The sequence below is a fragment of the Mustela putorius genome, unplaced genomic scaffold (genome assembly GCF_011764305.1).
Source record: "Mustela putorius furo isolate JIRA1106 unplaced genomic scaffold, ASM1176430v1.1 tig00000139_pilon_pilon_pilon, whole genome shotgun sequence".
In the NCBI taxonomy this organism is placed as follows: Eukaryota; Metazoa; Chordata; class Mammalia; order Carnivora; family Mustelidae; genus Mustela; species Mustela putorius.
In genome coordinates this window covers 11,783,319-11,810,549 of record NW_025421293.1, presented here as the reverse complement: position 1 = coordinate 11,810,549, position 27,231 = coordinate 11,783,319, and the positions used below count along the sequence as shown (strand labels likewise).

Sequence of the window (27,231 nt, the reverse complement as noted above, 5' to 3'; positions counted from 1 at the left end):
CCACTACCTCCATTCTCCTCCACCCCTGCCAGCCCCGTTGCTCCCGGTGAAACGTCACACGTGCAGGAGTATGGACATCCCAGCCTTCAGGGCCAAGTTCTGCCCTCACACTCCACGCCTGCACGCCCCTTGGTCACCCTCATTCCGGGGCTGCACGCCAGCCACGTAGCCTGTCATCAGGAGAAACGTCCCCGCAGAGCCCTAGCAGGGGGCTCGGGACTGCCCAGATAGGGAACCAGCGTGGGGACGCTTGGCAGCGTCCCTTTGGCAGGATCTGGGGGAGCTGTGTTCTCCAGCCCAGCCCTGAGAAGGCAGAGCTGAAGCATCTAGAATGTTCCCTCACTAAATCCCACAGGGTGCAGGGACATGGGTACTGTGCCCACCGCCCCCCAAGGGCCCCAGGAGACCCTCCTGCATCGGCCCCCAGCACCCAGGCCCGCATGCCCTAAGCGTTCTGGGGACCCCCACTCCTCTCCTGCCCTGTCCTGCAGGGGTTCCTGCTCAGGCCTGCCCGGGCTGCTGATCCCCCCCACCGGGTTGCCTGGATGTTCTGGAACCGAGGGACGAAAAGCATCCCCCACCGCCCGACGAGGCACGTCACCCTTTCTTCCACGTGCATCTGCAGCCTGAGCTGTCCCTTGCACCCGGCGACCCGCAGAGAGCCACCTGCACGGACCTCGGGCTGGGCGGTCCAGCCTCACCGTGAAACCCTGCATGCCGGGCACAGAGCCCAGAGCATCTAGAGTCACTCCTGGCAAGACGCCCCGGGCACTTTACTGTTGATCCTGCCGAGCGTGGCTCACAGCTGCCGGGCACTGACCTCAGTGCTAGCGGGCTCGACGGTCGGCACGTGTCCTTCACGTCGTTAGCGACGACCCTGTGATACAGCCACTGTCGGGAACCTCCTCTTGGCCAATGAGGCAAGTGAGCCCTGCTCAGCGGTCCCACGGCTAGGAGGCAGAAGGCTCCGGGGCAGACTCAGATTTGTCTGATGCCAAGGCTCAAACTCAAGCTTTCTGCTCACCCGAGCGAAGGAAGGGACAAGGCTTCGGGGGACAGTCTCCAGGGACCTTGATGAGGAACCAAAGGGTCCTGGGTGGGGTGGCCGCCCTGTGTCTCTCTCTGCCGTCTCCAGGTCGGTGATCTCACCGCACACGAGGCCCCACAGACATGGCAAGCAGCTCACAGAAACGTCTAGACCCGTAGCCCCCTCAACAGATGTCCTCCAACCAAGGAGCGGCGCCTCTCACTCGGCTGACCTCCCTGGGTGGGTGAATTACCATCTTTATAGTCAGAGGAAACAATAAAGCTATTTTCAGCCTGGGAACAAAACGAATCCAATGGTAGATAAAACCCCAGAAGCTGGTGCTGGGAAGGCCCGCGCTGTCCTCCTGTCGGTTTCCTGTGTTTCCTCTGCCTGGGAGGGGCCGTGTCTACACCACAGGGGGTGGGGGTGTGCAGGCGGAGAGGGGAAGCGGCTGGGCTGTCTTCTGAGGTCGTGGCGGCTGTGCAGTCCCCATCGGCTCTGCAGAGGGCAGGTAGCGAGGTCCAGAAAGGGTGAACTCCCCGCCCTGGGACACACAGCCTGCGGGCTCTAGGGAGCCCTCCCCGCGGCCCCCCGCGATTGCTCCAGTGTTTTCTCGGCGCTTGGGAACAGATGGCTCCAATTCCCACCCACGGAAGCCAAACATTTTCCCTGGTTACCCTGCTAATGTGCTCACAAGCCTCCTCTTGTAAATAGAGAGTACAAAGGCTCCCGCGAACAGCGTGCCCGACCAGCGAATTCCGAGTCCACCGGAGAGCCCTCAGACCGAGCGCAGCAAGCCCCAGGTAAGGCCCGGATGTGGCGCAGGTGTGGCCCGGAGCCCCGGCCGCAAGCAGGGTACCGGCTCCAGGCGCAGACAGGCGCGGGGCTCCAGCCCTGCTTCCGCCCCTTCCACCGAGACCGGCTGGGAAAGCCCGGGCCAGCTTCTGGGGCTCCCCGGCATCCTCTCATAGCCCGGGCCAGCTTCTGGGGCTCCCCGGCATCCTCTCATAGCCCGGGCCAGCTTCTGGGGCTCCCCGGCATCCTCTCATCTGTGAAATGAGCGTGAGAGCGGCGGGACGCGAGACAGCGTGTAGGGGCTCTGCGAACCGGCCGGTGTCACTCTGCCCTCCCCGCACCCCCACGGACAAGATTCCACTTGTGAACAGCCCCTTTCACTTCTGGAGCCCCCCACCCCCACCCCAGGCACAGAGAGCAGCTTAGCTGTGTGACGCTGGCCAGATGCCTTTACCTCTCTGGGCTTCATCCTCACCTGTAAATCAGGCTGTCATGGCAGCTGGATACCCAGTGAGAGCTCCCGGTCCTCTCTATTTCACCTAAGTCCCGGGAGGCTTCCTGGAGGAGGGGACAGTGGCCCAGAGCCTTTGCAGACAAACGGATACTGATGGGGTAGAGGGGAGCTTGTAATGACCTATGCGCCCTCCAGGTAGAGGGAACTCTGTGAGTAAAGCTCGGAAAGGGGTTGCCTCCCTGCGGGGGAGGGGACACCACAGGAAGACTGGGTGTGGCTGGGGTGACAGGGAGGCAGCGGCATGGCCCAGGAGGGCAGGGGAGCCAAAGGTTTGGACCCGGCAGGGAGGGTGGCGTCCGTGCTCCCCGCAGCTCCCAGGGTCCCCAAGGTTCCCCCTGACACACACCTCACCCACAGCAGCCATAATGAACAGCTCTCCCTGCTCAACGCTCTGGGAGCCAGGCCAGGCAGTTTCTGTCATCCTGGCCCGCTTCCAGCGGCGGCAGCGCCGGGAGCCTTCATCGCAGACCGCTGGCCGACCTGGGGTGTCCTGAGTGCTGGAGACCCGGGAGCCCATTTACGGGCTTGGGGATCCCGGTCCTCGAGCCTGGTCAGGGGGTGCCACCCCTTTGAGCTCCAGGACTGGGATTGTAGGGGTCCCGGGGCATGGCATAACCCACGGGACAGACAGGGGTGGCCGAGGAGGGACGCGCGTCAGCCTGGCTTGGCTGTGTGACAGGAGCCTCCCCGCTCTGTCCTAGCTTCCCCCCCACCAGAGTCTCGGTGAGAATCTGAGCAGAGCCTGGCCGCCGCTGCTGTCTCTACGGGGCCACCCCACACCCCCCGCATCCCACCCCGCTCAGCACCGCACGGGTATCTCTGCCCTCTCAGGAGAGAATGATGGGCTTTGCTTGTTTATTTGATTTGCCTTTTCTGCCCAGATGGCTGGGTCTCCTCTTCTCCCAAGCCTGATGTCACCGTCCTTGCACAGAGACAGGGGCCGTGGGCTGGGCCGACTCTGTGTCCTCGCTGGGGGACGACAGCCAAAGGCCTTCTCCTCTCTGGGGCCGGCGCCTGGGCAACTCCAGGGGCCTTTTTGTCCACGGTCAGAAATAGGTTTTGCCGCCGTGGTCCCTGGGGCCTCGGGTGCCTCCGTGATCCCGTGTCCCGGGGCCACTGTGACCATGAACCGCGGTGCATATGGGGCCGAGAGCCTCCCTCCCCGGGGGGAGCCCCACTTCACCACTCACCTGCCGGCTTCTCCACCTCTGAAAGGGTGCTCCCCGGGGCACCCCGGTCTGTGCAAGAATTAGAGATGACTTCGGCGAAGTCATCTTCGCCAAGCGGACATGGAGGAGCAGAGACCCCCATCCCTCCCCGATCTGCTGAGCCTGGCCCCGCCAGGCACGTCCATAAACAGCAGCCCACGCACCGTGCCTCCCTCCGCCCTGGGGGGGGGCTCCCTCCCTGGCCACCCCGGCTGCGTCCTGGACAGGCCCCAGGCTCTTGGCTGCGAGTACCAGTGGACGGGAAGATTCTAATGGGCTTTAAGTTAATAAGTTGGGACTAAATCAGGTTTGAGCTCCGTAGGGAGCAGATGGCGCTGCTGCGGTGGCCCAAAACAGCCCCGCAGGAGCCGTGCCGGGCAGGCCGGGGCACCGCGAGGCTCTCTTAATTCTTCTCTCCCCTCCAACATTTTATTATGAACATTTCCAACATAAAGAAGATCCGCGAGAATGGGCCGAGAGCACCCATATGCTCGCTGTCTGTGTTTGCTCCGTTAGCTTTCTGGGACAGCTGCCCGTCCCCCCGCCCCCTCCCCCGCCAGCCACCAACCCATCTTGCTGTTTTTAAGACATTTCTAAGTCAGTGGCAGACAACTTCACTGCTAAACATGCTCGTCACTAGCTAGAGGTCGATAATTTGGTTTGGGTTTGGGTTTTTGGGGGTTTTGGTTTATTGGTGGTTTTTGTTGTTGTTGTTGTTGTTGTTGTTTTGTTTTGTTTTTTGGGTTTTTTTTGGTGGGAGTTTTTTTAGGCAGAATTTACCAACAGTGAAATGCGCAAATGTAATGGACACCAGATGAGTTTTGACAGATGCACACACTGTGTACAGTGAGCTCTGCTGAGATAGAGAACATCGCTGTCACCCCAGGTAACCCCCCGTGCCCCCCCCACGATTCCCGAGGGGTACCACCGTCTTCATTGCCTTAGAGCTGCGTTGCCTCGTCTAGAACTCCATATGAATGCGTGTGTGCCCTTCTGTGCCCGTGATGCCTTTCCACTCGCTGCAGCGCTCTTGAGATGCCTCCTAATTGTTGGGGTGTCAGTCATGTGATCCCTTTTATTGCTGAGAACTAAGCCACAGTCTGGAAGGACCACTGTCTAGGTACTCATCTCCTCTGGGGGATGCCTGGGCTGTGGCCAGGTTTTGGTGTGGACATGGCAAAATCTCCAAGGTGCCACTGTCCGGAGTAACGGACAGGGCTGAGCAACCCTCCAGGCTGGGCTCGAAACTTTTGGCGAGATGGGAAGGCTTCTGAGAATCATAACACTTGGACTCTCCTGGCTTAACTAGAAGTCTCCAAAAACCCTTAAGTGCCATGTCCCAGAGCCCCAAACAGAGAGAGAATGTCTCAGAACCATGTGCTTGTGCAGCTTTTACCCACTGGAGGGTGTTATAATCTGATACACAGGAAGCCCATGAGGTTTTCAAGGAATCATATCAGCCTGGACTGAACAGAACTGAGGCAAACCCCTGCTGGTGGGGCCCGAGGCAGATCCCAGCACCACCTCTCCCGGCACCGAGTTGGCTGTGCCACAGGGGCCCAGATGACGGGACAGGCATGCCACAGGCTCCTCCTGCATGTCTGGCCACAGCCTGTCACCTGCTGCATGGTTGGGGCCTTTATTGGCTGCATTTTTCATCCTGGCAGATGGCTTTCCTCCAAGGGAGGGTTGCTTACAGAATTGAGAGGACAGACATCAACTAGCAGAGACCTCACTGGTATCAGAGAGGCCCGGGTGTCACTGGCAGTGACAGTAGGCCTGGCCCCGAGCCTTGCCCACCCTGGTGCCCCCAGCAGGGAGCCCCTTCCTGGTGCTGCACAGAGCCCTCCAAAGTCAAGGATCCAAAGTCACAGGCTCAGCATGGACCTACCAGCCGGGGACCTTTCTGGGCCTCACACATAACCTGGGCGAGGTTGCTAATTGTCCCACGTCATAGGGGAGCCGGGAGATTTATTTATTTCTTTTTTTGAGATTTCTGTGTTTATTTGAGAGAGAGAAAGACAGAGAACACACACAGTGGAGAAGGGGAGAGGGAGAGAGAGAGAGAATCTGTGCCCAGCACAGAACGCTTTGAGGGGCTCGATCTCCCAACCCTGAGATCAGGAACCCAGCTGAAATCAGGAGTCAGACGCTTAACCGACTGAGCCACCCGGGGAATCCCGGCCCCACTTCCTCCTTGACACCAAAGGTTCCTTCGTGCTCTGCAGAGCCCACAGCTGGATAGCACCCGAGGAAGTCTTCTAACCCAGCCAGCGATGGGGATGGCCCGCACCTCTCAGCTCTGAGACCTTCTCGGAGGCACCCACTCCTCCTACCACCGATGACCCTTGAGTCCCCACAATACAGCCTTGAACCCACACACACACCACCATCCTCTGCTCAGATCCTTTGGACACTGGGCGACATCAATCACAGGCTGGGACTTTGGCCCTAATCCAGACCCCAAAGGCTCTCCTGTTATTCCAGCCCCCGGGGGTCCCTCTGCCCCGAGTCTTCCCATCACTCGGTGCCGTCAGGAGGGGAGCACGGGAACCAGGCAGGGGAGGCAGATAAGATGTCTATCTCCGCATGTTTCATTTTCCATGAAAAAACATGTTTGCAGCAAAAAGCATGACAAATCGACCTGGGCTTGTAGAAATGGTGGAGAAACAGGAACATTCAGGAGCACAGGTCTGCAGTTGGCTACATTTCTTTCTAGTCACTTCTCCATGTGGAGGGAAGGTTATGGTTGTGTAACTGTGTAACCCGCGTGTTCCACTTGAAAAAAGTGAAAGTTAGGGGCATGTGGCTCAGTCAGTTAAGGGTCTGACTCTTTTTTTTTTTTTCAAAGATTTTTATTTATTTTTTCTAAGATTTTATTTATTTATTTGACAGACAGAGATCACAAGTAGGCAGAGAGGCAGGCAGAGAGAGAGAGGAGGAAGCAAGCTCTCCGCAGAGCAGACAGCCCAATGCGGGGCTCGATCCCAGGACCCTGGGATCAGGACCCGAGCCGAAGGCAGAGGCTTTAACCCACTGAGCCACCCAGGCGCCCAAGGGTCTGACTCTTGATCTCAGCTCAGGTCTTGATCTCAGGGCTATGAGTTCAAGCCTCACATTGGGCTCCTCACATGTTGGCGCTTACTTAACAACAACAACAACAAAAAATTCAAAGCTTACAAAAGGCTACAGAAAAATTTTAATTAACTTGAATTTAAATTTTTTTTAAAAGGCTACAGTGAAAATAACTGTCCCTTCTCTGACCCCAGCCCCCACAGTCTCCTTTCTCCAAAGCAATCACTGTTATCTGCCAACCTATCATCCTTCCAGAACAATCTGTGTGCAGGCAAGCACACCCGTGTATGCTCTCCCTCCCTTTGTAACACCATGTTTGGTTTTTTTAACGATTTTATTTATTTATTTGACAGAGAGAGATCACAAGTAGGCAGAGAGGCAGGCAGAGAGAGAGAGAGAGGAGGAAGCAGGCTCCCTGCTGAGCAGAGAGCTCTATGTGGGGCTCAGATCCCAGGACCATGGGATCATGACCTGAGCTGAAGGCAGAGGCTTCAACCCACTGAGCCACCCAGGTGTCCCAACACCATGGTTTTTCACACTGCCTTAGGATCTCCAGAGAAACAGAGCCCATAGGTTCTGGTTTAGGTTTTGTATAAGGCACGAGATCAGAATCCAATTATATTATATTATATTATATTATATTATATTATATTATATTATATTACATTATATTATATTATATTACATTACATTATATTATATTATATTATAATCCATCTTTCTCTCACGGGTACATCAAGCTGCCTTTGTCAGCGCATGAATTTGGGTTGACTTCTGGAACTGCCTTCTGTCCCCTTGGTTAGCTCAGGTGCGTATCTCGAGGTCTATCTCGAGACGTTTATCTCGACGCCTTCTCCTCCTCCTCCTCCTTCTTCTCCTGCAGTCTTTTCTGGGCTCATTCTTGCAAATTCATTTTCCCGTATGAATTCCAGAAGCAGTTTATCTAATTCCAAAGGAAGGACATCTTGCTGTTATTTTTACTAGGATGATGTTAGATCAGAGGATCGATTTAGAGAAATGACATGTTGGTCACACTTTGTAGCGTCTTCCTGCGCAAGAACAGGGCATGCCTTTCTGTTTGTTTATTTTCTTCTGGGTGCCTGGAAGAGGTTTTTCTTTCTTTCTTTTTTTTTTTTTAAATGTCCTTTTATAAGTTTTTCGTATGGGTATTGGACGTTTCTAATTAAAATTACTCTAGGGATAGGGGCTGCCTGGGTGGCTCAGTTGATTAAGCATCCAACTCTTGATTTCAGCTCAGTGATGATCTTGGGGTCGTGAGATCGAGACCCACATAAGGTTCTGTGCTCAGCAGAAAGTCTGTCTGAGAGTCTCCCTCTGTGCTCTCTTTCTTTCTCTCAAATAAACAAATCTTTTTTAAGAAAATAACCTTATTCCAGGGATTTTTATCTGTCGGGTTGGTGATGTCTAAGAATCTTCTTTCGTTTCCTTTCTCTGATTGTCTCTTGCGCCTCCTATGGGAGAGCTGCAGAAATCCCTCAAAAGATTTTCATCTTGGTCCCATGGCTCTTACAGCTGTATAATCTTGTCACCTACAAAGAACAATCATTCGACTTCTCTTTTCCGATTTTTAAACGTCTTACTTATTTCTCTTGCTGAACGTCACCAGCGAGCACTCGGACGTGGGGGAGGGCCGAAGGGCAAAATACCAGAGTTATCCAAATCTTGCTTCTCGTGTTTCAAGACCTGGGTCGTTGACTTGCCATCCACATAAAAGCCTAATTCCCATTTCGTTAGGGTCCATAAATAATTAGGAATAGATATTGTCTTTAACCAAAGGCCAGCCAAATGTGGTATTTTACCCATTTCAGTGTCCGTATCCGTGACCGTGTGTTTTTTCTTTGACCTGTTCCTACGACGCGTGATGGCAAAAGCATTCTTTACACGAGATCATCCCTGCGTGTACCACGTGGTCGAGCCTGCTAAAGTCAGTGGTTTTTGTTAGCTACCATCTCATTGAGGATTTTATATGGCTATTCATAGGTGAGACAGGTCTGTTGTCTTCCTAGAGAAACCTGTCACGTTGAAGAAGCTCTTCTTTCTTCTTTTTTTTTTTTTTCCATGCTGTGGCTCCTTTTTTAAAACTTCAGTAAAATTCTGCAGTTCTGTGAACCTGCCCAACCAAGCCTGGGATTTCGAACAGAGGGGACAATCGATCTTCAACAGAATCCTCTAGGTCCTGTCTAGTAATTGTTCTAGGTAAATTCCTTTCTCTTCTGGGAACAGGTTGCCTGCTTGTTTTTATTTTCCTAAAATATCATTTTACCCATTTTTTAATTTTGTTTTTTTTTTAAAGATTTTTTCTTTCTTTCTTTAACAGAGAGAGAGAGATCACAAGTAGGCAGAGAGGCAAGCAGAGAGAGAGGGGGAAACAGGCTCCCTGCTGAGCAGAGAGCCCGATCCCAGGACCCCGAACCCCAGGACTCGAACAGATCATATTTATCCTGAATGTTCCATCCAAAATGAAGAATACATTTCTGAGGAGCCTCAAGATCTCTGAGAAGGGAAGTTTCACTGACATGAGCCAGTGATGGAGGGGGATGTCCATGCAGGGAAAGGGGTCCTACCACAAGGTGAGAACAGGACCCAGGTGAGAAGTGGACAGGTCCTGGGTCCCGCTGGGGCTGGGAACTGTGTCTGTGGGAATCAGGCCCATCCCAGCTTACCCCCGCCAGGACTGGGCCACCAGGACGGGGTCAGAGGAAGTGGCTGCTAAGGCCCCCACCAGGCTCCTGCCTGGATGCCTCCCCTCGCTTCCCAGCAGATTTGGTCCTCCTATTGGGGTGAGACCCACTTCTGCCACCCAGCAGTCAGCCCAGAGCTGCACCATTTCTCAAAGGTGCAGGACCCCGAGACCATGACCTGAGCCGGAGGCAGAGGCTCAACCCACTGAGCCACCCAGGCACCCCGATTTTACCCATTTTTTAAAAACATGTTGTGGCCTAGATGCCAAGTGTCTTTTGGGTTCCTTCCCATTCCCTGTTTCTGTGTTCCTAACCACTTTCCCCCCACCGGTTCCACGGTCCGGGGGTACCTCAGAATCGTACATCCCAGGGGCGACTTAGGACTCCTCAGTGTGGTTACACAGACGTCCACGGGCTCCCCTGGGTCTTTCAAATATAACGATCACATTGTCTGTCTGCACACGATGACTCTTCCTTTACCGACTCTCCTCGGGTAATGGGGCTGTATTTGCAAAGCTCCGCTGTTACAACACCCATCTTTGGGTACAAAGCCTGTTCTGTATTTAGAGTTATTTCCTTGGGCTAGATTTTCTGGATCAAAGGGTAAGCATGTTTTTTAGGCCAATTTACTTTCCAGAAGGGCTGTTGCAATTTGCACTCCCACCAGCGACCGAGGATTAAAAATCCAGGTCGGGTCATGCCTCTTCCTCCAGCTGAACCACTCTGGGGGGCTCCCACCCCTTCCCACTGACAGCAAGACCTCCCCTCGGGCTGGGTTTCTGCCCTGACCTCACCTCCCATCTTTCACCGGAAGGTTCTTCCTGATCTTCTTTCTGCTCTAGAATATAATGAGCCTTTTCTGGCTCCCAGACTTCGCCCTGGCCGTTCCCTGCGCCCAAAACATTCTTACCACAAACCACCCCACAATGGGCTCCTTTCCATCACTCTGTTCAGGTGTCACCTTCCCAGAATGGCTCTCCCTGTCCACTAGGCAATGATGCCCACCCCAGTCCCCACAGTCACACACTAGGCCACCCTTCTGTCCTATTGTCTTGCTGGCATTGGATGCTGCCCAAAATGTCTATTTCTTTGTTTCCAGTGTCCCCCCTTAGACTGACACCCCCTGGGGGCGGAGACCCCCCCCACCAACCTGTCCCCGGTATCTAGGGCAGCGTCTCACACACACTGAATAATTTTTATTTACACCCAGGAGAGCTCCTCGGCATGGCTTCCTGCATAGGCCCTTTCAAAGTTCCAGACCCACCGAGGAAGCACGAGACTCGTTTACTTTAAAATCAGTCATTTGGGGCACCTGGGTGGCTCAGTCGATTAAACGTCTGCCTTTGGCTCAGGTCATGATCTCTGGGTCCTGGGATCGAGTCCCTCATCTGGCTCCCTGCTCAGCAGAGGGTCTGCTTTTCCCTCTCCCTCTGCCTGCCTCTCTGCTTGCGTTCTCTCTCTCTCTCAAAGAAATAAATAGATCAATCACTTTGATCAGCTGGCCATCTCCCCTGTTCAAACAACACGAGACATGTGCAGGGCTGAGGATCCAGACAGAAGTCAAGCAGGGGCTTACTCACAGGGGGCTGACGGTCTTCCAGAAGGGACGGGCAAGGCTTTGAGAAATGGTGCAGCTCTGGGCTGACTGCTGGGTGGCAGAAGTGGGTCTCACCCCAATAGGAGGACCAAATCTGCTGGGAAGCGAGGGGAGGCATCCAGGCAGGAGCCTGGTGGGGGCCTTAGCAGCCACTTCCTCTGACCCCGTCCTGGTGGCCCAGTCCTGGCGGGGGTAAGCTGGGATGGGCCTGATTCCCACAGACACAGTTCCCAGCCCCAGCGGGACCCAGGACCTGTCCACTTCTCACCTGGGTCCTGTTCTCACCTTGTGGTAGGACCCCTTTCCCTGCATGGACATCCCCCTCCATCACTGGCTCATGTCCTCTGCCAGCGACCCTGCAGGCTTCTCTCTGCAATGTCCCCTGAGCTTCCACAGCGTTTCTCTTAAACCACGTTACAGAAGAGTAAACTGAGGGTCCAACAGAAGTGGGTGAGCTGGGACCCTCAGCCCTGAGAGACCGTTAAAATTCCATCCACCTGGGAGAAAACCGAGACTCCCAAGCTGGGGGGAGGAGACACTGGGCAGGGGTGGGGACCATGCAAGGGAGAGGCACAGGGGTTGAGTCAACCCCTCGACCTGGCTGGAATCCGGGCACCTCACAGTCTCCAGCCCACGGACTCCTATTCATCCTTCAAAACTTTGAGTCCGGCCACCCGCGTGACCTGTTGTACCCACTAATCTGGGCACAGCAGGCCTGCCCCCTCCCCAGAGGACCCAGGGCAGGAGGAGGTGGGCATGGGAGTACTGGGCCTCCACACCCATGAGGGGAGGTGGTGGGCTAGATCAGTGGGGGTGGCAGGCTACATACGACGTCCCCACCCCGGGGGTGGCCGGGTGCCACCACGCCCCTCCCTGGGGAATGGGGGCGATGACCTCAACCTTGGCCCCGCCCCCGCCTCTGCGGGCTCCCAAGGATGGGCAGGGTGGGGGCGGGGCTCCGCGCGGGGAGGGGGCGGGGAGGGCAGGGAGGGCGGGGCAGGCAGGCGGGGCTCTGCGTGGGGGGCGGGCCAGGGCGGAGCGCGGTAGCCCCCAGGGCGGAGCGCGGTAGCCCCCATCGCGCTCGCCGCTGCGGCTGCGCCCCCAGGACACGCTCGCTGACCCGGGCCGGGCGGACAGCGGACTCGGCGGAGGACAAGGGCTGCGCCGGGCCCGAAGCGCCGAGCGTGGGGCGCGGGCGCCTAGGGGTCCCGGCGCAGGGGCGGCGGGCACGGGCTGGGCCGGGCGCGCCGAGGACCCCGGGGCCCGGCCGTGCCGAGGTAAGCGGTCACCGCGGAGGTGGCGGGCGGGGACGGGAATGGGCTGGGACGCGGAGACCTGTCGGAGCCTTTGTCTGCGGCGCGCGTGGCCCCACTCCGCGCCCCATCCCCCTCCGCGCCGACTCGGGGCAGCTGAGTCCCGGAGCGGGGGCACGTGGCTCCGGGGACCCCAAATCTCCCACCCCATCCCATCCTTGTTCTGGGAAGAGGGTACTCCTACCCTGCCTCATCGAGCATCTGGACTGGGCCAGCACCCCCCCCACACACAGTCAGCCCATTTGAGAGCAAAAGACCCAGACCCAGGAGAGTGGCCAGTGGTCCTAGGCCATGCCCAGGTCTGAGAGTCACCTCCCTCCCTAGGCATGCCCAAAGGGTCCTTCCACCTGAAGTTCCTCCCTGGACCCCGTCCTCTGCCCGATCTCGATCTCGCCTCTTCTCCCAGCCGGCTCCCTCCTAGCTTTTGGAAAAGCCTCTGTAAGAGGCAGGGCCTGTGCCCAGGGGTCACCTCATGGTGGCCTGGGGAGTCTGTCTGTTGCCTAGGGGTGCAGGGCTGGGAACCAACTTTGTTGCTGATAGGGCCACACAGAAGCAGCCTGGGGGACGCAGAGTGATGCCAGCCCTGGGACCCGCAGAAACCGAGGCCAGGGAGGAGGGGCTGGGTCTGGGTTGTGGGAGCTGCCGGCCAGAGCCTGTGGCCAGTGCCTTCACCTCTCCAGTGGCAACTGCAGGAAGGGGGCAGCCTGGGACCTTGAAACCCCCTTTTCTGCGGGCAGAACCAGCAGGGAGTAGTTGGGCAATGTGTGGGCTTGGCTGTGGGGGAGCAGCAAAGAAACTCAATGGGCCTAGGCACCGGGGCCCAGGGACATCCAAGGGTGTCCTGCTGGCTAGGGCTTGTGGCCCAGGATGAGTATGAGGCCTAAAGAGGGCCAGCGGGCAGGCTTTCCAAATCGAATTCAGGTTCCTTGGCCCATCTAGGGGGACACGCTGTAGAGGAGTCAGCCTGGCCTGGCGGGCACATCTCAGTCACAGGTGAAATGGGGGTGCCAGAGCTGCTCAACCTGGCTGGGACTCTTTTTTTTTTTTTTTTTTTTTTAAGATTTATTTATTTGACAGAGAGAAACCACAAGTAGACAGAGAGGCAGCCAGAGAGAGAGAGAGAGAGAGGGAAGCAGGCTCCCTGCTGAGCAGAGAGCCCGATGCGGGACTCGATCCCAGGATCCTGAGATCATGACCTGAGCCGAAGGCAGCGGCTTAATCCACTGAGCCACCCAGGCGCCCCCTGGCTGGGACTCTTAACGCGAGCTGCGTGACCTCTGGCCTTGGCTCTCTGTGCAAACTGGGGGCCCGTGAGCCTGGGTTTAATGATGGCTGGGGTCAGGAGCCCACTCAGGCCCACAGCAGTGCCCGGATTTTGACCCCCCAGCCACCCCCACCCCAATTCCCCAATTTGTGAAGTACTGGCTCACCTTCCTTGTCCACAACAGGGATGGAGGGAAACTGAGGCTTATGGGTGGACATGGAGGGGTCCTGGCAGGGTGGGGGGAGCAGGAAGGAGCCTGTGCACTATTGGATTTTTATTTTTTTAAGATTTCACTTATTTATTTGATACAGAGAGACAGAAGGCAAGCAGGGGGAGTGAGAGAGGGAGAAGGAGGCTTTCTGCCAAGCAGGGAGCCCGATGCGGGCCTCCATCCCAGGACCCTGGGGTCATGACCTGAGCTGAAGGCAGACAATTAATGACTGAGCCACCCAGGTGCCCCCAGTTTGGGATTTTTAAACCCATGTGCATGTCCTTACATTTTAACTAAAGAGGCACAGGAGAGGAGGAGGAATGGGCAGGGGTAAGAGCTCATCAGGCTCCAGGCCGTGGGTGTAGAGACTGAGGGGTCTGGGAGGGAGCGAGTTGGCCTAGGAGAGGTGGAGACGAGCCACCTCAGTGCTCCCCCCAATTCTGCCCCCAGCGAGGTCATGCCTAGAGGCCTGGGGCTGCCACGGGGGAAGCCAGAGCCCCCTGCCCACCGGAGGGGCCCAGAGCAGCACGTGGGGACAGCAGCTGAGGTTGGCATTATGGGCGGCAGCTGCCTGCCTCCCCGATGAGCCAGAGGGAGGAGTAGGGCCACCTCCGGGCTCGATGCTGAGCACGTCCGCCTTCCCGGGTGGCGTGGCCAGGCGCGGCCAGGGCGCTGCATCTTGGGAAGCTTTGCAGAACACGGGTCAGGGGTCCGGGGTTCGGGCATCCTCTGGGGCTGGGCTTATGCCCTGCGTGGACTGCGGTGGGGAGTCTTCCACTGCTGTAGACCACTGTCTGACGCTGGCTCCTTCCCCAGCCTTCCTGTCTGCCCGGGAGGCCAGGAGCACAGGGCCCTGGAGCTCTGAGCCTCCTGTGGGGGGATCCTGCCCAAGGCCACGGTCATTCAAACCAGGCCCAGCTCTGTCCTAAATCCCACCTGGTACCCCCAGCTCCAGATGTGGCAGGAGATCCCAGGGCTGGGGGACACTCAGGAAAAGCACTGAGCCGACCGGGGGTTACGCCTGCCTCCCAGCCCCCGGACGGAGAACCCCGGACCCTCTTCTCTGTGCTCATGGGTGTCCATCAGCCCAGGCAGTCCCCAGCTGGTAGAGCCAGCTTTGCAGGCAACTGCAAAGATTGGGGCAGTCCCAGCACACGGGCTCCCTCGGGAAGTGGGCGCTCCGCACACGCTTGTAGTGGGGGTGTCTAGGGGCCACGCTCAGGGCCCAAGGCTCTGGTGTTGTCTCTGTCTCGGATTCCCTGGGAGGAGCTGCAAGATCAATAGTTAAAAATCATTAGAAACACAAATTGCTGGGCTTGACTGGCCCAGTCGCTAGAGTGTGGGACCTCAGGGTTGAGAGCTCGAGGCCCATGCTGGGTGCACAGATTACTTAAAAAAAAAATAAAATCTTTAAAAATGAAAAAAGAAAAACGGATAACTCTTTTAGGGGGAAAAAAACCCCCAAGACTCTCCCTGTCCCCAGCCCAGCCCCCAGTGGGGCTGTCTCTTCATCACGGATGAATTAGCTGCCTTTCCTTTAAAGGCAAAGGTAGTAGACATGAAGCATGAGAAACTGAGGCGAGACAGGAGGAAGAACTTCCCGCCCCAGCACGGGGGAGCCACGGTGCTTCACAGTGTCCCGCGGGCCTGGGTCTGGGTTGGCACGGCCCCCCCTTACTGTCTGGGAGACTCGGGGGAGGGCACCCTCGAGGCTCGCGCTCTGCCCCCGGCTTCCTCCTCCGCCCCGTCTCTCGCCCTGTGCGCCACTGTGCCACCCACATGGGGCTCCCTGTCCCCGTGCCTCGAGATGGGAATGGCGTGTGGCCGCCAAGTTGCAGGGGCACGGCAGTGGCCGGGGTCCCCCGCGTTCCCTCAGCCCGTCTCCTCCCGCTCTGTGCAGCCCAGGCTGCCATGGGCTCCGTGGGCAGCCAGCGCCTCAAGGAGCCCAGCGTGGCGGGCACGCCGGAAAGGAGTGTGGTGATGAGCTTCAGCTTCGACAGCTGCCGGCCGGAGGAGGAGGGGACGGCGGGGACGACTCAGGGCCAGGGCGTCCCGGGCTTCACGGACTCTGGTAAGTTGGGGGAGGGTGGCAAGCTGGGATGGGCAGCGAGAACTCTCGCAGAGCCTTGCGGGGGGGGGTTCCTTAGCACAGGACATGGCGTCCATCAGGAGGGGTCTGCCGTGGGGACGATCAAGCTGATGTCTTTGTCGCTTTGGTCACCTTCACTGGCCTCCCTTCAGTGGAGATGGGTAAGGGCCTGAGGGGAGGGCCGAGGTGTGAAAACTTGATTTTTCGTCCTGGCTGTGTGACCTTGCACAAGGGCCTAAACCTCTCTGAGTGTCGGTTCTCTCACCTTGAGAACATGGGCCAGTTACCTCTGCAACCAGACTTGCTGGGTAGAGGGCCGCGTGCGGGGCTGATGCTGGACGGGTTTGGGTTCAGCTCCTTTCCTCTGGCAGCTTAGACACCTTGGGCAAGTTACCGTTGTCTGGGCTTTGGTTATGTCTTCTATGAAAGGGGAACCGTCCAGGAGCCATGTTCAGTGTAGCCCCAGAACATGGCTTAGGGCTGTCTCTGTGCTCATTTGGGGGCGTCTCTAGTTTATGCTGGCACAGTTGTAGGCTCGGGAATTGGGGCTTGTTCTCTGGTTCCTGCCCCTCTCTCTGCACGTGGGAAGCAGAGGTCCTGCAGGCCAAGCCCTGAAGCGGGTTGCTCCCCAGTGCCTCGGCAGAGCCAGCTCTGGGCCCGTCCCCAAGGTGCCAGACGTCCCCTGGCCTGGCATGGCACTAGATAACCAGTGGCCATGGCCCTGGCAGCTGGTCTATGGGACCACAGAAGCAGATGGTGGCCATGGCAATGGTGGTTTTTTTTTTTTTTTTTAAGATTTTATTTATTTATTTGTCAGAGAGCGAGCGAGTGAGAGCGAGCATAGGCAGACAGAGTGGAAGGCAGAGTCAGAAGGAGAAGCAGGCTCCCTGCGGAGCAAGGAGCCCGATATGGGACTCGATCCCAGGACACTGGGATCATGACCTGAGCTGAAGGCAGCTGCTTAACCAACTGAGCCACCCAGGCGTCCCAGCAATGGTGGTTTTAACTATAGTGGCCTTGGTGACAATCACTGGGTCACTCAGGGTTCAGCCAAAAAAACAGAGGCATTAGGAGAGACATGGACAGTAGACAGAGTTGTATGAATGATCCAGGTGTAGATATATGTACCTGTGTATGGGTTTATTTCAGAACAGAAGCAACTACAGTGGAGCCTGGCCAAGTGGCCTGATGTCCATAAGGCAGCTGCTTCAGGAAACCCCAGGGGCCTGAGCTATTTGGGGTCTCAGCTCTGGGAAGACCTGAATGTCTTGCCTGATTAGGCCAGGCCCACCCAGGGCAATTTCCTTGTGATTAACTTAGAGTCCATTGGGGAGGGACTTTAATCCACAAAATCCCTTCCCAGCAGCAGCTCATTCAGCACCGGACTGAGCAACAACGGATTAGTTCAGCCTGCCAAGTGAACCCATTAAACTGACCCATCACAGCCCACCCCTTGCCCGGCTTGGCTCCCAAACACAGCTCTGTAACCATACTTAATCTCCAAATAAAGACACTTGACAGAGTCATACCGCTGCCCAAAGCAACACAGCTAAGCCCTCGACCACCCAAAACATGCCGACGCTTTCCCTGGAGGACGCCTCATTCCCGTCTCTCGCTTGACAGCCCATGATTCAAATACTGAGATTTAATACAAGCACATCCTCTGTTAGCCCGTCAAGTGATGAAGTGGACAAAACCCTGGCTTTGGGTGAATACGCAGACACAGACAGACAGACATATTCCTATCGAGGTCAGGGAGGTCACATGGCCATGGCTGGGGTTTATAACCGCCTTTCCCCACTGCCCAGTCCGTACCCTTTGCCGTAAGCTCCTCAGCCGGTAATGCTTCTTGGCCCAGTGGGGTGACCCAGACTTTCATTTCTAAAGGTTACAACCGGATTGTTCTGTGTTCCGTTGACTTCAGCCCCAGGGAGTGGAAGTCATAAGAGGTGCTGTGAGGAGCCTCTTGCTTTGCAGACGTGCTCCTGTTCTGTTCCATCCCTGACCTCCCCTTTGTAGTCAGGATGAACCGCCCCAGCCAGGACGCCAGACCTCTTCTCTGCCTGTGGCCGGTGGCTTCCCGGTCAATGGCACTGGCGTGTCTCCACTCAGAAGTGTTTCTCCCTTGGGAACCTGGACCTTGCCTTGGGGCCAGCCGCCTCGGGGCACAGGGGTGGGAGGCGGCCGCGTTGCTAGCGGGTCTCTGAAGGTTCTCGAGGGCGGTCCAATTCCCGCGTCCATGTGTGCGCTCCCTGGACACCCGAGTGCTGATGGGAGGACTCAGCCCATGAAAGCACAGACAGCATCCTGGGGTGTCTCACCTTGGCTGAGTCTTCCAACGGCCCTTCTGCCGCATTGGTGATGGCCGTGGGGGGTTGCCGGGACAGCTCTGACAGTGAAGGGGGACGGGGTAGCCACATGCCGGTGGATAGGGCGGCCATGACCGTGGTGGTTATAGGGATGGCGGTGCTACAGTAGACTCTGGTCCTGGCACAGTGGCCAGGGCTTCGAGGGGTCCGTCCCCCTCTTACCAGCTGCCTCTGGCTTCAGCGGTCGATGAGCCGGTGCCTGACGACGGCTACCACGCCATCTACTTCGCAATGCTGCTGGCCGGCGTGGGCTTCCTGCTCCCCTACAATAGCTTCATCACCGATGTGGACTACCTGCACCACAAGTACCCAGGTGGGTCCCCCGAGCCCCACCCTGCCCCGCCCCAGCCACAGGCCGGCCACCACCCTCCCAAACCGGCCACCACCCTCCCAAAACTCTGCTTGGGGAGCCTGTGTCACCGAGTGACTCGGGGCAGCCACTCCCCATCTCTGGGCCGTCAGCCACTTTCAGGCACCTGGCGAGGAGGGGTGCGGAGAGCGGGGCTCCCCCTGAGCATCTGCTGCTGGCTGCCCCTCCCCCCACAGGGACCTCGATCGTGTTCGACATGAGCCTCACCTACATCCTGGTGGCTCTGGCAGCCGTGCTCCTGAACAACGTGCTGGTGGAGAGACTGAGCCTGCACACGAGGATCACTGCAGGTATGCTGCCTGCACACTTGGCCGGCCGCTCCCCTCCCCAGGGTCCCAGAGACTCAGTCTCCCCGTGTGTGAAGTGGGCACGCCTCCTAGGAATGTTACAGGGGTCAGCATGTGAAAATAGGGTCCAGGCTTTTGTGTACCCCGACACCGTGCCATGGGGCCCTGCCTGCTCTTCCCCGTTCCTTATCCTCTTCGTGGCAACATCCCGCTTCAAGGCCCGGCTCAAATGGTGCCTCCTCCAGGAAGCCTTCCAGGCACTTGTAAAATGTCCTCAGCCCTCTCAGTATTGAGAAAGGCAGACAGAGAGGGCACTTCTGCGTGGGCTCTGCAGGAAGGATGGCACGAGGGGAGACCCCAGCCCAGTGCCCACCGCCCACCTCTCTGGCCTCTCCCCCTAGGCTACCTCTTGGCCTTGGGCCCCCTCCTCTTTATCAGCATCTGTGACGTCTGGCTACAGCTCTTCTCTCATGACCAAGCTTACGCCATCAACCTGGCTGCTGTGGGCACCGTGGCCTTAGGCTGCACAGGTAGGAACCTGGGCCGGGGTGTGGGCAGGGCTGGCGGGGGCAGTGGTGCTTCCAAGTACCCTGCGCTTCCAGAACCATCCTGACTTGCCACCGTGCCACAAACTATTTCAAGCCTACGGAAAGCTTGCAAAATCCCCATAGACCTTTCACGTCAGCTTGCCCGTGGCTGACGTCTTGTCACGCAGGCTTTCTCTCTGTCCCCTGTCACACCCATAGATACATATACGTTTCACCCCTGAATACATATACATATAAAATCATCTGTGTTTTCACCTTACACCATGTGGGAGTTGCCTAGATACTAACGGTCGAGGGTGTATTTTCTAGAAGGTAAGATATTTCTCCATCGCCACGTGACGGCAGCCTGAGTCGGGAAACGTGACACTGCACAGCGCTGTTCTCTGTGACCGGTGTCCATGCGTCACCTGTCGTCCTGATAGCACCCGTTATAAGCATTCTGTTTCTGACCCGGGATCTGATCCGGGATCACGCCGTGCTCACGGTCATGTCTTTAATCCCCTTTAATCCCACATGGTCCTTGGCCTTCTTCTTTGATGGCGGTGATGCTCGGAAAGGTCCTGGCCAGTTGCCTTGTATCCCTTCCACGCTCTTCGAGCAGAAAGAAATAGGTTGCCTGCTATGAGCCTGTGGAAGAATTTGGGTGACTGTCTGTGTTTTTCAGTGAAGTCAGGGCTCCGGGAAACAGTGTCCTCAGGTCCGTTTCGTTCTGTTCTGTTTTGTTAAAAAGCAGATGCCTGGAAAGAACAGGTGATCCTAGTTTTCCTAGTTTGACCTTTCCGGTCTGTCCATGTACACCACGGATTCGCTAACCTGTAGGGTCTGAGCCCAGGCGTCTTAACCCCCAAGATGCCGCTGAATGTCTAGAAGCTTGTTGGTTAGCATGAGAACAGGGAGGCCATGGCAACACCAATCTCCATGGCTTCCTAGAACAAGACTTATTTCTGGTTCTGGCTGCGTGTCCCAACATGTGGACGGAGGCGAGGCTCCACATGGTCGCTGGGAACCGGGCCACTGTGGTCTCCGTCTGTCACACGGGGCCTCTTCGGTCACTGCCGCTAGGGGAAGGAAAATGCAGAAGTCCACGGGAGCTTTTCTCTGCCTCGGCCAAATGTGATGCGTGTTGCTTCTGCGTGTGTATCATTGGCCAGAACTAGTCATGGAGCCGGCCCGTGGCCCCTGGCACGTGCTGTTTGGTGGGAGGGGTGGGTGGAGCCCATCTCTGTGCCTACCTACAGGTGATGGTGGCATCTCACAGTTGCTTCTCTGTTTCTCCCCCCAAGTGCAGCAATCCAGCTTCTATGGGTACACGGGGATGCTGCCCAAGAGATACACCCAGGGCGTGATGACCGGGGAGAGTGAGTATCTGCAGCCCCCCCAGGAGGAACCCCCAGTGAGGGGCCGCGCTCCGAGCAGGGGACGGGGACCACCATGTCCTCCTGCCTGGCGGGTGGGGGCAGGGACTCCAGGCAGGAAGGGAACAGCTGTGACACGTGCACCTCTGCACCGGGGTGCGTACCTTTGTGATGGGAGATGCGCGATCTGCTCCGAGCAGGGCGGGGTCTAGAGGGGCTCGGCGTGCTGGTGCGGCTGGGTGTTCTGTGTGTCTGTGTGTCTGTGTGTGCGTGTATGCGGGGGCGGGAGGGTTGGTGAGCCTGTCCAGACTACGCTGTTTTCTAGACCCACACACTGAGCCCTGCCCGGCACCCCCACTCGGCTTCTCAGACTCACTGTCCCAAGCCCCCATCTCCAGTCCACCTGCCCCTGCTCAGCAAATGACACCCCCAAACCCGAAGCCTACCCACCACCCTTAGACTTGCCCTCCAGGCTGATCCCTGCACTCCAGCCTGGGGCAGGGTGGCCGTTCCCCTCTGGCCCTGCCACCCCCACCCATGTATCAGGGCCCCTTTGCAGCACCTCCCTCCAGATGTTCTCAGGCTCTTTCCGTGCGGGGCGGGGCCAGGGCCCGCAGTGCGGTCCAGGCAGAAAGCTGTCTTGGGGATACTTTGCACCCCCTACCATGTGGGGAGGTTGCTCAGATGCCCCCAGGGCTCCAAGCCTTACGTCTGTGGAATTTGGTTCCAGGAAGGCCCGGGGCAGGCGGATCACTTCTGTGTGTTTTGTCATGGAGGTGAGCGAGGCGGCTGTCGAGTGGTGATTTGAGGTGGCTTACGAGCCCAGGAACCCCACACCCTGGGAGCAGCCCACAGTGGTCATGGCCTGCTTCTGCCAGACGCTGCCTCGTGGCTCACGGTCACACCCCACACCCACATCCTGCCTGCCAAGACCCCACTGCCCTCCCTCGTGATCTCGAGACCACACCCACACCTGTCAGCTCCCGGCACGTGAACAAGGACCACTCGTGCCAGCCCCTGCCGGGGCTGCCCCCCCCCGAGCCTCTGCCTGCCCCCCAATCCTGCTGGGGGCTCCCCCTACCTTCCCCTAACCCCCATCCTGCTGGGGGCTCCCCCCAAGCCTCTGCCTGCCCCCCATCCTTCTGGGGACTTCCCTCTAGCCTCTGCCTGCTTTTCCATCCTGCATAGATGTTGGCATTTTTATGCGACTTATTTACAGCACCCGCCCCCCATTGAGTGTTGAGGAGGTAGGACCCCTTTCCCCCTGCCCTACTGTGTCCCCAGGGCTGGATGGTGCCAGGTACACAGCAGGTGCTGTATAAATGCTCTTGGGGTGTGTGTTTGAGCAGGCCACAGTGCCAGGGAAGAGTCGTCTGAGCAGGCGCATTCTGTGAACAGCTCCCTGCGTGCCTGGGGCCTGGGCCTGGGCTGGGGCAGGTGCTGGGCTGTGGCCAGGGGGGGATGGGGCTGGGTTGGGGCAGGGGGGCTTTAAGTGGACTTTGGGGCCCAGGCCCAGCGCGCATGCTCCCCACCCAGGCACAGCAGGTGTGATGGCATCCCTCAGCCGCATCCTCACCAAGCTGCTGCTGCCGGACGAGCGGGCCAGCACGCTCATCTTCTTCCTGGTGTCTGCCGGCCTGGAGCTGCTCTGCTTCCTGCTGCACCTGCTGGTGCGTCGCAGCCGGTTCGTGCTCTACCACACGGCACGGCCCCGCGACAGCCGTCCGGGCCGCAGAGCTGGCTACCGCGTGCACCACGACGTCGCCGCGGGGGACGTCCACTTCGTGAGTGTGCTGGGCGCTGCCGCCGCCAGGTCCCGCCAGGCTCCTTCCCGCGGCCCTCCTCCCGTCTGCGGACCCGAGTCCCGGCGGGCACAAGCCGTGCGGAGCCGTCCTGCGGGTTAGGGCGCCCTCTGGTGGTGGCATGGCTGCATGGCCCCGGAGAGCCCACGGTGGGCGCCCATAGGAGGGCGCCAGGAGGGTCGCGTGGGTGGTTGGGGGGGCAGCATCCCTGCTGGGGGGTGGAGGGGGCCCTCTCCACTCCATGGTGTCCTCAGCAGCGAAGTCCTTGCAGACGGGGGGAGGGGCTGTAAGGTGTCCCAGTGCTGGCACATACGGGGCCCCTCAGTGGCCAGGGAGGTTCCCCAAGAAGTGGCCTCTGGTCTGAAATCTGACCTGTGCGGTGGGTAGCTGTGAAGATCCACAGGAAAGGCATTGGGGGCCAAGGGAAAAGCCAGGGCAGATACTTGGGGGGCTGGAGACCCCTCATCTCCCATAGCCCACCGGGCTCCATCCTCCCTCTAGGAGCACCAAGGCCCAGGCCTGATCAATGGTGGGTCCCCAAAGGACAGCCCGGCCCACGAGGTGACCAGTGGGGGCGCCTACACGCGCTTCGACATGCCTCAGCCCAGAGTGACACGGAGCTGGCCCTCCTTCCAAGGTGGGGGCAGGGGATGGGGTGTTGGGGCTGTCCTCTGGACGTTGCCGGGGGCGCCCCCTGACCCCCGGCCCCCCGCCCACAGCCCTGCTGCTGCACCGCTACGCTGTGGCCCGCGCCATCTGGGCCGACATGCTCTCCATCGCCGTGACCTACTTCATCACGCTGTGCCTATTCCCGGGGCTCGAGTCTGAGGTTCGCCACTGCGTACTGGGCGAGTGGCTGCCCATCCTCATCATGGCCGTGTTTAACCTCTCCGACTTCGTGGGCAAGGCAGGTTTGCAGCCCCTCCCGTGCCCCTGGGATAGGAGAGGGCACCGCGGGGTTGAGGTAGCAGAGCCTGGGGCCCTGTGGGGAGGGTCCTCGAGGAGGGGCAGGCCCTGAGCTGAGGACACCTGAGCTCCTGAGTGGGGAGAGGAGCAGCCAAGCTAAGACGCCCCCAGACGGCGTACCCCACCCGCCCCACAGGTGGCCCTAGTGACCCTGCAGGGCAGCAACACGCTGTCAGTACCCACAAAGGCTAGGGCCGACCTCATTTTGTGTCTGCACTTCCTAACTAAGGGGCCTCCACAGACAGCACAGAAAGTACTACCAGGGAGCAGGTCCCAAGGGGCCAGGAAAACGTGGGCACAGCTCCCTGAACTACAAGCGAAGGGCAGGGTTAGAGGTCAGGTTTAGGGTAAGCTCAAGATTGTCATCTCCAGGGCAGGCCTGATGTGGGCCTTCTTCTGGTGAAGGAACATGAGGCTCAGAGAAGTAAAGCCCTTTGCCTGAGGTCACACAGCAGCGCGGTCCGAGAAAGGAATCTGGTTCACGAGGGAGCAAGGCTGAGTTAGTGAGCTTGACCCCTAATCCGGCTACTTCCTGCTCCGCAAACTGTTGCAGGCGCACCAGACCCTCAGGGCCTCGTTTCTCAGGCAGGGTCAGGAGCCTGGAGGTCTGCACCCTGGGAAGGTGCGGGGGACACGGGGGGGGGGGGGAACCCATGCAGTGCTCAGACGGAAGCAGAGTGTAGCAAGGACTGTGCGTTGCTGTAACAAGGGATTTGATGGACTGAGTGGTCACAGCTGACAGAGAACAGGGACACATGGGAGCACCCAGGGACAGGGACCGGGTCTGGGGGCCGCAGTAGGGAGGGGCAGTGGGCTCCGGAGAGACCGTGAACGTGCCCGGCTCCCCACAGATCCTGGCGGCTCTGCCCGTGGACTGGCGGGGCCCCCACCTGCTGGCCTGCTCCTGCCTGCGCGTGGCCTTTATCCCCCTCTTCATCCTGTGCGTCTACCCCAGCGGCGCGCCTACCCTGCGCCACCCGGCCTGGCCCTGCGTCTTCTCTCTGCTCATGGGTGTCAGCAGTGGCTACTTTGGCAGCGTGCCCATGATCCTGGCGGCGGGCAAAGTGAGCCCCAAGCAGCGCGAGCTGGCAGGTAAGGCAGGGAAACGGAGGCCCACGGAAACCAAGGCCAGGTAGCCAACAGGTGCGTCGGGGTTCCAAGGTCAAGTCGAGCTCAGGGAGCTCAGAGGGGCGGAACGTGCATCAGTCACTTATTCCTCTGGGCATCGCACAACTACTCTTGAGTCCTGACTGGGTCGGGCCCGATTCCAGGCACCGGGGACCTGGGGCAGTGATCCCTGTGCTTGTGGGGCTGACGGTCTCAAGGTGACGCGTGACAGTACATGCAGCGTGACGAGTGGTGGACAGAAGCATGACAGAGAAAAGCCAAGCAGAGCAAAGGGATGGGGGGGGGGCTGTCGGGCTGGCGAATTTAAAATGTAAGCGGGGCAGTCAGGGAAGGCCTCCCCGGGGAGGTGAGTTTTGAGCAAAGAGCTGGAGGAAGTGGGGAGGGAGCCAGCCGTGGGGCAATGCGAGGGAACAGCCCATCCCACGGTTGGAGGGAACAGCAGGGGTGGGGTGGGAGGGAGGAGGGAGGGTAAGCTCGTCCAGACCATAGGGGACAGGGGCTCTGAGAGGGCGGGTGCCACGTCTTTGCAAGAAAGTGGCAGGTGTTGGATCGGTTTTGATGGTAGAGCCCACAGGGCCGGCTGGTGGGTTGGGAGAGCAGACGTGACACAGGAAGCGGGGGTCAAGAGGGAGTCCCCAGGCTTGGGCTGTTCCAGGATCGCCGCCCACTGAGATGGAAGGGAAGGGGGGTTGAGGGCACGCGGTCCTGCAGTGGTGTTCTGGGCACGGTGGTTCGAGAAGCTCTTAAACATCCTGGATTGTCCATGACAAGGAGGGATGTGGAGTTGGTGGGGGGGCAGGAGACAAGTAAAGCAGCAGGGCCTGGGGGCCCCGTGAATCCACTGGGGCCTAATGGTCCCCGGCTGGCCGCCTGCTCCACGCCCAAGGAGCCGCAGCATGGACTCGGGGCCGCCGGGCTGGTCCTCTAGCGCCCTCCCCTGCCCGCTGCCTCAGGTCCGGTGTCGTCCGCAGGGAACACCATGACCGTGTCCTACATGACGGGGCTGACGCTGGGCTCGGCGGTGGCCTACTGCACCTACAGCCTCACCCGGGACACTCCCAGCAGCTGTCTCCGCACGTCCGCCAACTTCTCCTTCCCCTCCGGCCTCTGAACCAGGCCTGGGCACACCCCCCCCCCTGCACCACAGCCCCTGACCCGAGGCCCGAGGCCCCCTCCCACCCCCCTGCCTACAGTGCCTGCGGGACCCCGGCCTCCTCCGGTGACAGTCACGCCCGTCACCCCGGCCCCAGGGTTCTGCTGAGCCATCGGCCACCCCAGGCCACCCAGCACTGTGCTCCCTGTTCTGTCTCACATCTGCCCTTCCCCGTGTGTGTGTGCAGTGCCTCCTGGGGTCGCGGCCATCCCCGGCCTGGAGAGCAGACCACCCCACCCGTGGCCCCCCGACCCCAGCCCTCCTGTACCAGGGAGCCCTCATGGACAGAAGAGGTCCTCAAGGAGAGGGGCTCCCCACTCCCCCCCATTCCCAAACACTGGTTCTCCCAAGCAAAATCCATTTGCCATGAAGGAACAGTAGCCTTGGGTCCTGGTGGCCTCAGACCATGGTCTCCACTGGCCTCTCCACGACCACAGCTTCTGCACTGGCCTGGGTGCCCCCTCCCCCTGCTGCCGTGCACCCGGGCGCCCATCTGATGCCACCGGCCTGGCGGTCTGCACCTGCCTGGGGACCCCCACCGCATCTCTGGCTGCTCCACCCTCTGCTACAAGGGACACACTCCGGCGGAAGTCCTGGCCTGCGTCAGTCCTTGACCTTCATTCAGCGAGGTCCGAGGAGGGACGTGAGTCCCTGTGCCGAGGGAGGGGTGTGGGGTCCCTGCCCAGCCAGGACCCTCAAACTGAGGGAATCCTAGAGCGTTTTGCCAAAGACAGGCTTTTCCAGGGGAGGAGAGCCTGCCCTGCCACGCCCATGGCACCCCTGTGAGCACCCGCCCCTGTGTCCTGTCCCCCGTCTGTCCACTAACTGTACCGCACTGGCCATTAAAAGATGAAGGCAGAGACCTGCTCAGCTGCGGCCTCTGAGTAGCATCTGTGCGGGTGGGGGCTGTCCCCGCCACCTCGTTCACTGGGGGTTGGGGAAGGGGTCCTGGCGGGATGGGGCCACCCACATGGCTGGGCCCTCAGTTTTCCCATCTGCCAAGTGGCCTTGTCCGTACCCAGGCCTGAAGTTCCTAGGCGGGGGGCAGGGGTGAACCAGTCCTGTAGCGGGAGGATCTCCACGCACCAGCCAGGCGGTGGACAGTGGCGTGGGCACTGGAAGCATCTGGGGTGCGTAGGGCACCTTGGTGCTCCTTTGGCTCTCGGGTCAGGGAGAAGGGCTGCACCCCATGCTTTTGAACAGGGAAAAAGACAAAAGGCAGGGGGAGCTTGCCCCCTGCCCACAGGGATGGAGCTAGGACTGGAGGCTGAGGGTGCTGGGCTCCAGTCTTGCTCATGCTGCTGATTCGTGGGATACGAACAACTTTCTGTATGGTTTGGTGTCTTAGTTTCCCCAAGCAGTGGTGTTGGTCCACTTTTTGGTGTTGAGTCCCTTGGAAAAGGGTTACACAGAGGGGCTGGCCATCAGAGGGGCTGTGGTCCAGGCCTGCAGCCTCGG

The 27,231-nt window shown here is 58.9% G+C and overlaps 1 protein-coding gene across 1 annotated transcript; it reads left to right on the top strand.

The window, feature by feature from the left end:
• Nucleotides 1-1,380: 1,380 nt before the first annotated feature.
• On the top strand, nucleotides 1,381-26,645 carry SLC29A4 (solute carrier family 29 member 4). The gene is made up of 11 exons (XM_045075154.1): nucleotides 1,381-1,830; nucleotides 15,607-15,777; nucleotides 18,346-18,477; nucleotides 18,711-18,824; nucleotides 19,223-19,351; nucleotides 20,653-20,727; nucleotides 22,261-22,508; nucleotides 23,028-23,163; nucleotides 23,246-23,433; nucleotides 24,344-24,584; nucleotides 25,592-26,645. Exons 2-11 carry the CDS (start codon nucleotides 15,618-15,620, stop codon nucleotides 25,729-25,731), a joined length of 1,563 nt encoding a protein of 520 aa, XP_044931089.1. The 5' UTR covers nucleotides 1,381-1,830; nucleotides 15,607-15,617; the 3' UTR covers nucleotides 25,732-26,645.
• Nucleotides 26,646-27,231: the final 586 nt, after the last annotated feature.

Bases quoted from the DNA above. Each gene is read 5' to 3' on its own strand.
- SLC29A4 (XM_045075154.1), top strand. From the start codon at position 15,618: ATGGGCTCCGTGGGCAGCCAGCGCCTCAAGGAGCCCAGCGTGGCGGGC. The intron at 15,778-18,345 runs GTAAGTTGGGGG...CTCTGGCTTCAG, and splicing joins CCCGGGCTTCACGGACTCTG to CGGTCGATGAGCCGGTGCCT. The intron at 23,164-23,245 runs GTGGGGGCAGGG...CCCCGCCCACAG, and splicing joins GAGCTGGCCCTCCTTCCAAG to CCCTGCTGCTGCACCGCTAC.